The sequence below is a fragment of the Gymnoscopelus microlampas genome, assembly GCF_963454915.1.
Source record: "Gymnoscopelus microlampas genome assembly, chromosome: 9".
In the NCBI taxonomy this organism is placed as follows: Eukaryota; Metazoa; Chordata; class Actinopteri; order Myctophiformes; family Myctophidae; genus Gymnoscopelus; species Gymnoscopelus microlampas.
The window spans coordinates 33,382,437-33,397,029 of record NC_139946.1 but is presented as its reverse complement, the minus strand read 5'-3'; the positions used below and the strand labels follow the sequence as shown (position 1 = coordinate 33,397,029).

Sequence of the window (14,593 nt, the reverse complement as noted above, 5' to 3'; positions counted from 1 at the left end):
ACCACTCTGAAAATAGTCTTTGGATATGATTCTGCTCAGATAAGGCCTTTACAGATGAGTGCTATTTTTGCACCCATCATGACAAATACACTGGAGACGGATCAGACAGGGAGGGAGGGAGGGGGGGGGAGGGGGTGCGTGCTGCTGTTGACAGTCAGACAAATGGTGGTTTCAATTGAGTGTGTGTTTGCATGTGGCATCTCCTCTCTGTCACCATTCAACCTGACATGTGTATATGACGGATGATAAGGCAAGCGATTGACACATGTCATGAATTTCAACATGGCTTTCCTTTGCTCAGCCCAATTAGTCATGTAGACAGACAGACAGACAGACAGAGCAACGTTTCTGCCTCTGGCCAAGTCTCCATGCTTGGAAAATGTCAGCGGTGGCACACCCAACTGTTGTTATTCTCCCCACTTAGAGCTTAGTTACACAATCTGTCTTGGCACTTTTTTGATTCAGGTACAGTAGCCTCCAGGTCTGCCGTGGCGATTCTTGGTTCACAAACCTCTCACCTTATTGTCAACCATCACCATCACTGTTACCATTTGGTAGATTTGAGGCCAAGGTCCTGGCCAAAATGAACAAGCACCGCATAAATGAGGATCCGAAAAGTGTCTTCTTAATTTAGTGCAAAGTTACCTTGTTCCACACCACACCCCGATCTTAGGCCAAAGACATACAGACTTGTCTTGAGAAAGCCAGAAGCTAAAAGCCAGGAGCGCACCTGTTGCACAAACCGATATCGGATGCAACGATTGAGTTGACCTCTAGATTGTACACTACTCTACAGCGAAGTAGAAACAATTTTACATGTAATATTTTGTGCCTTTGGCTTTTTGTTTTGTAGAAGAGGGTTGACTTGTGTCTTGAACCTTGTGTCTTGAACAGTTATGCTGCACTGTCCTCAGCTGTAATGACGGGGGACAAGCAGCATGTCACTATCTGCCTATGGACCGACTCACATTGAATTGCACTAGTGCAAAGCTTTTCTGCTAATGACCTCTTATCTACCCACCACCATGACTACTACCAGACAGACAGACAGACAGACAGACAGAGACACACACACACACACACACACACACACACACACACACACACACACAGACACACAGACACACTACACATCCCTGTCTCCCCCTCCTTTCTCTGTGGCCACCACACTCAAAAGTTCTTGTGCCTGAGCTTTAAAAAGAAATAAAGAAAAAAGAGAAATGGGAGGGGAGCCGAGCGAGGGGGGGAGGGGCAGGGAGGAGGGGGCAGAGTAAGGGGTGGTCGTCATGGATTCCTCACCATAGCAACCGACAAACGTTTACAAAGCATTGAGGAATTTCCTCATATCAGCTGGATTATTGGAGCCCCCCGGAGAACGGCTCTCATTCGAAACAAACGCTGGATATCATCAGAACCCTGGCCAGGGGTTGGAGTCCCACTGCCATTTTCAACCCACCCCCCCTTTTTTTTTCAGAGAGAGAGTGGGGAAGTAGTTTTTTTTTTCATGCTCGCTCCCCATTGCAGTTCCATTCTTCTCTCTCTCACCCCTCCCATACTCCCGCTCTCTCCCCTCTTAAAAGAGAGAGCTTTGTGTCTCTCCATTTTTAGCTCCACTGCTTTGCTATGCAGCACACACTGTCATCCAATGGAAGGGCAGAGCAGTGGCAGTGTTATGGTGGGTTTTAGTCCTTGGGGGATGTCATTACAGTCCTACTGGTGTCCTGACATCCTGACAGATCCTAACTTTTCCACCTGTTTCAGATGCCTCTGGTCCTGCCACCTTTAATAATGCTTGTTGTTCCTGATATTATTCCACTGATAGAGGCCAGAGGAAGGTTGTCTCTGGGACTCGGCTGGCTTGACTGACTCTGCTTTACTTGGCTGATGCAGCAGCCCCCTTATGGCACTTTTCCACTTCACGGTACTGGCTAAACTCGACTCAAATTTAGTCACCCTTTTTGGTTGCGTTTTTGGTATTACCTCCATTGAGGTTCCATGTGAGCGGAGCAGATGCCAAACAGTGGCGTGAAAACACTGCAGACTAGACTACTGATTGATCAGAGAGACTTGTCACTTGCACCATTGTGTCACAATGCACTAATCTGCATGGAAGCTCCGGAATACTGTTAACAAACTTTAAAACTAGCACTCTCCTGTGCAGAGGGTTTGACGTTGCTATGGCAACCATCTACATTTAGGGGGTCCTATCTGCAGTGGAGAAAGTACAGTGAGTTGAGCCAGTGTCATGCAGTGGAAAAGTGCTAGTGTACTCTGAACACACCTGGTGCCTCTGTCTGTATGCATGGGCTGAATGCTTCCATTCTGTGATTTCTTCAGGCTTAAATTGTTACCTGTACCCGCAGGCGTTGGACCCTGTCTGTCACTCTGCTTACCCGTCTCTCTCTTCTTCCCTGCAGTCCCAGCATGCAGAGCTCAGAGGGAGGCTCCGACTCCTCATCCAGCACAGCGATACGCACGTCCACATCCGCTCAGGCACCCGTGGTGCAGCCCGTCCCAGCTTCCCAACAGGTGAGTTGCTATCTCCGTCCTGTCAACAGCTGTCCCCACTCCCCTCCCCCCGCCTGTTGGAGAGTTCCCCTAACTACTGGCCATGGAAACATTCAATCATGGACCCACATCTGCATGAACCTGTGTATACACGGAGACATGGGGAACTGGCCAATTTTGCCATATGATGTGCTTGTAATAATTTCTATGATCCCTTCTACCCGAACCTACTTTAATATAGTGGTCTTGAAACACAAACACACTTTGGTAGAGGTTTGGGTTATGTAGTTACCTTGTCATGATTCAACTAGTCAATTGGCGAGATATCTTGCTCCGTTGTGCCGTTGATTAGTAATAGATCTCCTCATTGACTTATATGGAGAAATGGCTGTCAAAGTCACTCTTTTAGTACATAAACGAGAGTAAACAAAGCTGATTCTGCCAGTCCAGTATGGCATTTTTTGTCGAGACAAATGTCAACTTCATGTTGATTTAGCCATTTGCTATTTTAGGAAGAAAACCTAGAGCCGGATCTTCAAATTGTAAAATCAACAAGAAGTTGAGTTTTATTTAAAAAAAATATGCCAGGTTTTGCAGTGTCATATATGGGTAGAATCAGCTTTGTTTCCATTCGTTTATATGGTAAAAGAGTGACTTTGAGAGCTGCTTCTCTGTGCACTGTCAATGAGGAGACCATTTTTGGAATATCAATCTAATCAGTGGAGCAACGGCGCAAGATATCTCACCAATTGGAGTAGTTACATCATGACAACCCAAGCCTATACCAAAGTGTTAATGTGCTTTAAATTGTTTGCTTTTCAAAAGAAAAAAAATAGATGGGGTAGATAATTGTTATTATCAAATTCAGATTTGTCACGCCTTTATCACACGAAAACCAGTTAATCCTCCTAAGCTAGTACCAGTAGAGATGTATAGTTTGTGTCAGATTGTAACAGTAACTACCACAGGTCGTGTTAGGCCGGTAATTGCCGGGTTTGGCCTTTTTTTCTTTTTACAAAGACAAATATAATTCCTTCCGGACATCCTGGCCAGGAATCAGGATGGCCAATAAAAAAGTCCATTTATTATTATCACTGCCAGTGCCAACCAGACATATTTTAAATATTCTACTCCGCAAGTGCACTCTCTCTCTCTCTTGCTCGCGCTCTCTCACACATACACACACACACACACACACACACACACACACACACACGCACACGTAACAGACACTTTAGCAGGATGTGTCAAAAGTTCTGTGTGGAACTGTTGCGACTCTGTACGACATGTTTATGAAGTTGTTTTTTTGGACCCGCCGGTCACACGTTTGAGGGAATCACTACTCCACACGCACACCAACCTCCACACTACACACAACTCCCTCCACTTCCTGTCTCTCTCAACTGTACTACTAAATTAAGCAGAAATGCTTATTTAACACACACGTGTCTGAGTGGTCAGCCTGGCCGATTTTGACATTTTGAAGTCAATTATATTAGCTCTCAGATGGCTCCCCTTCCCTGACTATTCTTAAATATTCCATTCAAATGGGCTAGATAAATCTGAAACGTTTTCTAAAACCGAAATATGGCACCTTGATACCATCCCGGACGTTACTTTTAGGTTAGATTGACCACTCTCCCCCAAGACGGGCAAGTCTTCACACCTCAGACCGCCTGGAGATGTGTCATTGTTATAGTTAATAGGATCATTTGCATCCATTGTGCGTAGATGTGTGTGTAAAGTGGTGTAGTGTTTCACTGCGTCAACTCGAATACTACTGAAAGAACAGTTTATCCTGTTGTGCAATTCTTCAGATGACAAATCAAATCTCATGCTTGTATTGCGCACTGCGTGAGGCACACTGAACATCGCTAACTCTCTCTAAAGAAAAATGAAAAACATACAAAAAAATGTGTAACCCTACAAATGTAGGGTTAACGTTTAAAATAAACCCAACCCCTACATTTGGCTTCTTTGAACTTTGGTAACTTCATTCATATCTCTATCCGCCTCTATCTCACCTCGGTGCACACTAAAATCCTCAGTGAGTGTTCATTTATCCGTTATTAGCTTGAGATGTAACCACTGCCTCACAGCTGCACTGCACATTTTTATTCTAACAGAATGTAAAAGACAGCACGCAGTTTCACACGTTTTGTAACTTAATATAAAACCTGGAAAAGTACTTTCAAAGTGGAACAAACCTGGATATTTTGTCAAGGACTTAAAGAGGATTATCAATGTCAACATAATAAACACCACACTTTGACAACACTTTCCAGATGCTCAGCTCGTCTGTTAAGATATTATTATTTACATGCTTTCTGTCTCTTAACCAAATGAAGCGTTCCTGTGAGCTGTGAACGGATTAGCCTACATGTTGTTTATTTAGTCAACGCAACATTTAAAAGATGATGGTATCCCCGCTGCTATCCAGCTGTGTGGGTTAGTAGGTGTTAGACCCAGAGGGGTCTTCCCTCTGGGTCTAACACCTACTGGGTCTAACACCTACTGGCCAATGAAATCGCAGGAAAAAACGGTCAATTTGATCTCAAGTCTGCTTTTGTGCTAGTTCGGCTAACACACAAGAATACAGAACCAATACTTCTCTCTCCCTCCAACTAGAAGCGCACTGTTTTCAACAGAATCCATGGAAACCAAATGGAATTACTTTACTAATAATAACGTTAAGTCAGTAGTGAATCTCCATAGCTTTTTGGACAAGTCGAGCACATTGAGAAAAAACAGCACCGAGCCTAATGACACTGCTGTCTGGACACAAAATATCTCAGGCTTGTGAAGAAAAATGTATGTTTATATTTGTTTTTGTTGTCATGAAACAAGAATCTCCGTCAGCACTCCATTGCAGAAGGCAACCAGGAGTGGCTGTCCACATTCACAACCCCTTGAAGAAACACAATGGAAACGAGTCCCCAGGACTTTTTTGTGTTATCCTTTTTACATTTTTGACTAATAAAGTATTCAATCAATCAATGAAAGACATATACTATATTAATTGAATTACATGCCACCATTTTGGCCCATCCCATATGGGATTTATATGACGCATTACACAAAAAGGAAAACGACTAACATTTGTAATACTTCCTGTTGGTATCACGTCCTGCCTTATACATACCACATAGATAAACCTGCATGTTGTGCTGTATATGCTGAGATCAGTTATTTGCAAAATAGCCTAAACCACTTTAAACCCGGTTTACCTAATTTTGGGCATGTCAGTGTAGGCAAACATTTCCAAAATGTTTCAAATTTAAAACCTTTAGAAAAAATCTATATAGGGCTTAAGTGGTTAAAGGACCACTTAACCCATTTTCCCTGTCTTCATATAATTGGTCCTCGCTAATGCTCAATATAAGATGGTACCATTTCTGTCTGCTCGCTCTGTGTCTCAGACGCTGTGGACAGTTCCGAAATCTGCCTATAATTAGTGACATCTTCGGTAGACACGTATGGTAAAAGTTTGAAATAAGATTTCAAACGTTTTATTTTGACTAATGCAAGAACAATGGCTTATGTTTTATCACATTTTGTTTTATTTCCTGGAAGAGAAAGGCTTTAGTTTCTATTATCTTGGAATCCTGGTCGCTTACGGTATGTCATTGGTAGGCTGGTTTCGGAACTATCCATCCATAGCCCACCAATGAGACGCAGAGTGAATAGACGAATATTGTGCCATCTTATAATGAGCATCAGTGAGGACCAATTATATAAAGATAAGGTTGAAAATGGGGGAATTGCTCCTTAAGTGGATCGCTCCGCTCTAAAATAGAGAAGAACAGAATTGGCACAGTAAGCTCGCATTATGTTTGCAAATAGGAAAACAATCCCCATAAGGAATTCGTGTTTACGCATTTGCCCCACACTATTAGTGATCTGTGAAGTATTTTCTCTTCTGTGGGATGCAGGAGGCCCCTGCACATTAGCATTGCTGTGTGTGTTTGTGCGTGCACATTTAAGTAACTGCTTTCTGCCTGTTCTCCTGCACAGAGGGTGCTGGTGCAAGCAACGGGGTCAGCTCAGAAAGTAGCACAAGTACAGCAGCTGTCAGTACCCAGGGTTCAACAGGTCCCTCAGCAGGTACATAAACTTACACATACATGCATCAAGTATTATACTTATTTGACCTCAAAGAGAACTTGGGTTTCTGTTGATAAGTCGTCTATTTCTTCTTATACTTCCTGTACCTACGTAAATTGTTTGTCACCTCAGTGGCAGATACTTTTTTATATGAATCTTCTGTCTAAGCAAGTGAAGCTACTTTCTAGTCTCCACCCATGGTTGTAACTTTTGTATTGTTTGTCTCTATAGGTCCAACAGGTCCAACACGTATACCCATCCCAAGTCCAATATGTAGGAGAAGGCGGAGAAGCAATCTACACAAATGGAACTATGTGAGCAATGTTAGACCTCTCTATAGTTATGACAAAATAACACGATGCACTGTAGTCTGACTCACAGGAATTTGCATTCAATGGCAGTAGGAAATCGGAATGGCTATTTCTATATCTGTTCAAATGCTGGCAGCCAGTCAGCTGTGATTGTTTTTACCCCCCAGCCCATCCCCAACTCTATCCACAACATGCTTCTCAAATTTAGTGTTGTTGAGGCCCGTGCCCCACAGCAGCTGGATATAACTGTAAGAAAAGTTGCACACAAGAAGATAGCCACCATTCAAGCTTTCGGTTTTTGTGCATTGTTCTGGATTTTGGCTTCAGTTCATGAATAAAAAAAAAAAAAGGACTTAATCACATTTCTGCCCATCTGACCTTTCCTTTTGTACCAGCACAGGACTACAAGGAAATAATACTACGTGTGGAGAGTATGAGTAGTGGTCATACAAAGCACTATTGGTGCACCATTGGTCTTGGTTATAGTTGTGTTGTGTACTTTACCATCTACTTTACCATGAACACTTTTTAAAACCATCTTCATAGTTATCGTTATAGTAATAGTGCTTGGTGTAAATGGCCCTTTACACTTGGTTTTGTGTCGGTGTAAAATAGCTGATCTACAAGCTCACGCATATCACATAGGTGTGTGACACGGCATGCAACCAATTATAAAAAGATCAGGAATATCATCTCTTGCTCCCCGCTGACCTGTTTTCACTACAACCTTTGGAGAATCATACTGGGGTTATTTTTCTTTTTTAATGATTTCTTATCTCTCACACACACACACACACACACACACACACACACACACACACACACACACACACACACACACACACACACACACACACACACACACTGCTCGTATATGTTGTATCTCTTCAATTTGCTGCAAGGTCCATTAAGATTCCACTTGAGTTATGTATGAACAGGCAGATGAAAGACAGGCGGCCTCACTCTTCACCATACCACATCCAGCTGATATGCAGTGATACTGATGAACCTGCTATTAGAGCTAATTGAATGCTGTGGGATTTTCTTATTCTTTTGTGGTCTGTGATACACTTCAAATTCTTGTCAAGCAGTAATATAACATGCACCACGGTGCAATTAAGAGTGCATGTTTACTGTGTTCTTAGTCCCTTAGTTCTCATCACATGTACTTTCAGACATTTAAGACCCATAACATTTCTTGTTGGCTCTGGGTGTTGTGATTAGAAATAAAATGCCTTTGCGCTCAACTTTGGGGATGCAGATGTTTATTCAAGTGTTCAGGATTTCACATCGATCCATCGATGGAGCATAGGTCTCCGCCAGGCCGGGTTACCTAGCCAGGGCCTGCAATATTTGGTCATAGCCACTTGAAATGGGATCGGAAAAAATCAACCTCATACATCTCAATCACATGACCCCAGAGATGTGTATCGATTTGTGAGTTTTGGACAAAATCTGTAGGAGTAATAGCAAAAAGTGTGTTTTGAAGAAAACACAATGGCAGAAAATGGAATCTAGCACAAACATGGCCTATAAATTGCGTCATGATCCAAGGAATCCAGAGGGGGGAAGAATGTTGATTGTATGACCTATGGTTCAAGAGTTCTAGGCCAAAACGTGAAGTGGGATGTTCTTGCACCACCATGTGGAGATTTGAAATATTTGGGATGGAGGTTCTTCCTTGGCTTAGTGGGATTGTGCGTGCAAAGGTTCCAAGTAATTGAGCGCTGCATTCATGATGTGGCATTTTGTGCAAAACGGAATCCAATTGAAATGGAATATGAGAAATGTGGCAGATACGTCTTGATCACATGACTACAGAGATTTGCAGGCATAGTAACAAAATGTGTTTAGCTAAAATCTGTCTCATAGTGGCGTGATAACTGAATTTGAAAAAAGAATTGGATTGAGATTGTCCCTTGGCCTACTGGGAGTGTGCGTGCAAAGTTTCCCACTGATCGGTCCAGCCTCCAGCGGTGCTTGTAGCATGTTGTGCAAAACGGGCCCCTCCAGCAAACTTTGGAAGCCAATCGTAGTCGATGGGCATAGAATCCGAAAAATCGGACAGATACATCTTGAATGATCACATGACTACAGAGACCAATTTCGGTTTGGACAAAATTGGTAGGAGTAGTAGCAAAAACTGTGTTTTGCAAAGAAAACGCAGGTGGAAATGGGCGTGGCTTATTTGGGGAGTTGCTTAATGATCCAAGATCAAAGTTTCACGGCAATCGGATGCTGAGTTAATTATTTGAGGCATTTTGTTCAAAATTGACCACTCTTGCAAACTTTGGAAGCTAATCTTGGCCAATCAGGATGGAATGTGAAAAATTGGGACAGATCTGTATGGATCACATGACTATAGAGATAATGTGTACTGATTTGTGTGATGTTTTGACTAAATCTGTAGGAGTAATATTTGTTTTACATAAATCGGCCTCCTGGTGGTGCTGTAACAGGCTGATGTGAAACATTTGGGGCAGAGGTTCTGCTCTGACCTCCAGGGAGTGTGTGCACAGTTTCACGCCAATCTGTCCAACGGGGACAGGGGCGAAAACATAGTCTAGGCCACGCCTTCGGCCTGGCGGAGACAATCATTCTTGCAGTGTTCACAACTTCAGAGAAACAATTCCTGGTGAGCACATAAGGTCAGAATGTTATAAAATCTCAAGGAAACTTGGCTGGTCTTTGAAAAATCATCAGCTGTATGATTTTATTTCCTTCTAAAGTGAAAATCATCTCACATCATCATAGTAACAATGATCAGCAATCAAAAGTTTATTTAAACCTCTCCCAGCATAATGTGATGATGCCATTGTATGCAAATTCCAAATGTCTTTGAAGGCTCAAGATCTCATCTCTGTGCATTGTGCTAAGACAAATATTTCCCGTAAAGAAGTGAGAATCCCTGGTCTGTCTGTTTTTGTCCCATATCTCATTCCTGTTTCTCTTTAGCCGTACAGCCTACTGCTACAACCCGGAGGCCCAGCTTTACGGACAGGGCGGTGCCTACTTTGACTCGCAGGCCGGGTCTCAGGTCACCACCGTGGTCTCCTCCTCTGCCAGCAGCGGAGCCCCCCCTCACAGCATGGTGGGCATCACCATGGACATGGGAGGCAGCCAGATCATCTCCAGCAGCGGTGGCGCCTACCTGATCCACGGTGGGGGTGCAGACAGCAGCCGCCTCCACACCTCGCATTCCGCACGCTCCTCCTCGGCCATGGTGGGTAGCAAACACCCATCCCTCGAGTGTCTTTAAGTTCGAGTGCACTCCGGTTGGGGCTTTCCCTGTTGGGATTAATTGTGGAATGGCTTCATCGAGGCCTGCTCCAGTTGAATGCCGTTCATAGAGGGGAAAAAAGATCACCACAGACAAAGAGAAACTGTCTGTGATGGTCAGTGCCTGAATGATATTAATGAACCCTAGTGTCCCTATTCTGGGCATTTCCTAGCTGATCATTCAGCAAAAATAGAAGATCTACAAGCTCACAAGTATTGCAACACGTGTGAGCTAGTACAGTAGATCGCTTTTCGGCAAGTGTTTTGGTGTAGAGGGGAAAAAAAGGAAAGGACTTAATTATAGACCCCTGGAGGACCCTGTCATAGAAGTACGTGTATATAGGATACGAGGTTAAGTGGTTAAGTAAATCAATATTTTTTTCTGCATTCTGACAGTCATCTCTGTGTCAAGATGAAGATTTCTGCTCTCAAGTGTACATAAATCATTAGTTACAAACACAAGCCACCCTGCATAGCCAACGTCCTCCGTGCCATATGGTCGTCTGTGTGACGCACACTGGTGTTAATCGTCACCGCTGCCTGAGCCTGTCTCCGGTCTGCGCAGCCTCTTGGAGCAAGATGGGAGGCGGGCGAGCTAGAAAGTAACCTGAATTTGTGGCTGCTGTGGAGCCCTGTAGAGGCTAGAGAACCAGGGCACTGGCTTAAATAATTCAGCTCTGCCTTGTTTCAGAGGTTTTCACAGGCACTTGAGCGCCCCTGTGAAGCAAAGCAACCCCTGGGGCTCATTACCATTTGGCCAAGAGCCCTGGGGAGCCTTCTTAAGGCTTGGAATATTGCCTGATTCTTTTTTTTCTTCTAAGGTTCAAGTTTGGCTGCTATACCACACATCTTTTCTTTCGTCTACTTTTTTTCTAAAGCTAAAAAGAAAGTCCCTGGTTTTGTCATTCCCAATGCCCGCCAACCTAATTCTCTATTATTTTCAGTCCTCCATACCACTAAAAGTCGATCTGGTATATTCATTGAAAATAGCCTACCTAGTGGAAAGAAAAGCTAAGAATTATATGGACATACGTTTTTATTACCCTGCTATCCTCTTTCTGTTTTAGTTACTCCTCTGTACAAATGTCCACTGCATTTCAAATAACCTTCTCGTGGTGCACTGTGCGGTCAAATGTTTTGGACGGGAAAAGGTGAATATCATCCCATTTTCAGAGGGCTTGACATGACTTGTGGCCCTGTTTGTGATTCTTATTTGTATACGTTTAAGAGTGTCTGACAGGGACAGTCTTCTTCAGTCGGCAGCTTAACCCTACGAGTCCCTTGATTTGCATGCTTTTGTCTGCCAATAATTAATTTGGCCGCAACACTGACTGATTTTAATGGAAATGCAAAGATCTGGCTGCCTGCTAACAGTCTTATTTCCTTTCTCTGTTTTTTTGTTGTTTTCCCTGTGTACCCCCTCCTTATCCACCCCCCTCTCTCTCTCACTCTTACCACCTCCCCTTCTTCTTTTTCAATTCTTTTTTTCCCCCCCTTCATCTTTTTTTGCATGCTTATTTTTTTCTTTTCTTTAGCTTGAAATGGCGATTGAAAACCTCCAAAAGTCTGAAGGGATTGCATCTCACAAAAGCACCCTGCTCAACAGCCATGTAAGTCAACCAGGAACTCTCCTCGGAAAGGACACGAGAGAGGAGGAAAAAAGGGGGAAAAAACCCAAAAGCCTTGGCTGCACCTTAGGCAGTGTGCTCTACTTGGGCTAAAGTTGAACACATTGCCTACCGCTAGCTGCTTGTACCCTTCATTGTTTCATCAGCATGCAGAATTCTTCTCCCAATTAGTTCTCTTCCTGACTCTAAACTCGCATTTGCTATCACTTGCTGCGCAAGAATGTGACTCGTAGCTGCAGCCTGTCCTATACTCTGCACGCACTTCAGCCAAATGGGTTTCTTCAAGATTGCCCTGCGCAATTTTCCTGCCATAGTGATGGCTGTGTGATTGCTGGGGTTCTGTCTGCCACACGAAGCCCTCGTCTGTCAAGTTCATATAAAATACATCGCGACACACTCATTGTCACTCAATTATATAAAGGTTATAGTGGTGTGAATCCTCTTTTTGCAAGACAATCAGCCCATTATAACTGAAATAGAAATGAGATTAAATGCAACTCAACTGTACTTTATCAAGACCTCAGCCATTATTCTAACTCACAAATGGACTTGTTAGGAACTTTTCCTCCATTCTAGCCGGTTGTCCCCTCAAACTCTATCCAGCTAATCCATCACACCTGACCGCACTATATACAATATATTAAATATTGTTTGAAACATTCGTTTTTGAGGAATCTCTAATTTACTGAACATTTGAATTCTTTATTCATTTTGCTGGCCACAGACAATGACATGTGCCTTTCTCTCTGTAGCCTGGTGGAGATTTGTAACCAGACAGAATTATTAGCTCCCTATTGATGAGCCTTTGCACAATGATCCGTTTCCCAGTCAGGCACTCATTCACTCCCACGACCAAGAAATCGAGACATGAAGCATAGCCACAGCAAGAGTGGTCTCTCTCCCATATTTAACCTCCCTAAACAGGTGTGAGGGTGTGTGCGTGCGGTGTACGTGCCTTATCTGCCTTTTTGATGTGATAATAAGACACACTCCTCATCTTCATTACTGGCCAGATGGTGATCAGAGGGCAGAGTCGATCCATTAAGACTGACTGATAGTGTATGTGTATGTGTGCGTGCGTTTGTGTTTGTGTGTTCTCAGCTGCAGTGGTTGCTGGATAACTATGAGACGGCAGAGGGGGTGAGCCTGCCCAGGTGCTCCTTGTATTACCACTACCTGCGCCACTGTCAGGAGCAGAAGCTGGACCCAGTCAATGCAGCCTCCTTTGGCAAGCTCATCCGCTCCGTTTTCATGGGCCTCAAGACCCGACGCCTCGGCACCAGGTAGGAGAGTGCTGGAGCAGGGACGTGCACAGATAGACTCTAGGTGGTGCTAGAGCACCTGCCCTTTGCCCTCTTGACCAGAAGTGCCCTTTTGAAAAAAAAAGAAAAAAAACGTTTTTTTTCCAGTTTACAGCAGGGGTCTTCAACAGGGGGTCCGGGACCCCTAGGGGGTCCTCAGAGTTACTACAGGGCGTCCGCCAAATCTTTATGTGATATGATTTTTTTTTTACCATAACCACTCGAAACCTAGCATCCCTTTTCTGAGGAGAACTTTGGCCAAAAATAGCAGATCTACAAGCCCACAACGCCTCGCACTGCGAGGCGTTGTGGGCTTGTAGATCGGCTATTTTTGGCAAAGAGGTATAGGTGTAGAGGGGAAAAAAGAGCAGACCAAGTAAACAAAAAAAAGTATAATTTACTTGAGCACCTGCCCATCAAAATGTCTGTGCACGCCACTGTGCTGGAGGACGTTTGGTGTTGATGATGACTAAGGGCATGTCGATTACTGTAATCTTGTAACCATTACAGATATGATGATGCTCGTAGGCATTGGGGTTTTTGGGGGGTAAATGATAGTGATTATACTGATGGCAAGCTTTCCTCTCGTTGTCCACCAGAGGCAACTCTAAGTACCACTACTATGGCATTCGGGTGAAGCCTGACTCGCCGCTGAGCCAGCTGCAGGAGGACACTCAGTACATGGCCATGAGGCAGCAGCCTATCCACCAGAAGCAGAGGTCAGCCTTCTCTGCCTACCGTCTACCCCACCTCCTCTCCCTCCCTTTTCATCTCTCTCTCTCACATCTGGCATGACAAATGAGCCAAAGCTTTGATCGACTTTCCTTTTGATGTTGTATCAGGGATTTTGTGTCTGCATGTGTTTTTTTTTTAAGGCATTCTACATTAAATTCGCACCACATTTTGGTGTCAATGAGTCACTTTGTTTTTGCGACCTCAGAATCCGAGGTCAGTGCCACGTTTTAACATCTTTGACAGCAATGTTCTTGTCACCACTCTCCTTTTCTGGTGGTCAAGGCCTCCTTCCTTTTCTCGCGCTTCTCTCCCCCTCTTTTCCATCTGCCCTTTATTTTCTGCACTTCTCTCACCTCTATGTCTCCATTAATGTCATCGTTCCCTTCAGTCCTCTTCCTCTTTGATCCCCCACCCCCTCAGTCGTCCGCTAGCTCCAAAGCCATCATAATTGTCTCCTCTCCTGCCCCCACAGGTTCAAGCCCATGCATAAGGTGGATTGCATGTCGGACCACCTATCTGGTGGCTCTCAGCACACCACCAACACCCCAGAGCAGTCGGTAGCAGCTCAGAGTCAGCACCACCAGCAGTATATAGGTAAGGAAAAGGGGGGGGGTGGCCAGCTCTCTTGAACTTGTCATTTCATGTGTGGTTCTATGAAACTTTGTTTTTGTGATTACAATGTTATTTAGTCCAATCTGTATGGTAGAGTATGTTAATACAATATAAC

At 44.0% G+C, this 14,593-nt stretch overlaps 1 protein-coding gene across 7 annotated transcripts in view; it reads left to right on the top strand.

The window, feature by feature from the left end:
- Window positions 1–14,593, top strand: part of rfx2 (regulatory factor X, 2 (influences HLA class II expression)) — a 34,929-nt gene that overhangs the window by 8,648 nt on the left and 11,688 nt on the right. For 3 of the 7 annotated variants that reach the window (XM_084066547.1, XM_084066549.1, XM_084066548.1), the window contains exons 2-9: window positions 2,418–2,529; window positions 6,523–6,612; window positions 6,844–6,926; window positions 9,879–10,146; window positions 11,738–11,812; window positions 12,932–13,113; window positions 13,731–13,850; window positions 14,339–14,460. In XM_084066547.1, coding sequence (XP_083922673.1) covers window positions 2,418–2,529; window positions 6,523–6,612; window positions 6,844–6,926; window positions 9,879–10,146; window positions 11,738–11,812; window positions 12,932–13,113; window positions 13,731–13,850; window positions 14,339–14,460 — 1,052 coding nt within the window. Of the gene's footprint in view, window positions 1–1,627; window positions 1,676–2,398; window positions 2,530–6,522; window positions 6,613–6,843; window positions 6,927–9,878; window positions 10,147–11,737; window positions 11,813–12,931; window positions 13,114–13,730; window positions 13,851–14,338; window positions 14,461–14,593 lie in introns of those variants that run through there. The other 4 variants (XM_084066550.1, XM_084066552.1, XM_084066551.1 and 1 more) reach the window with 4 other exon arrangements.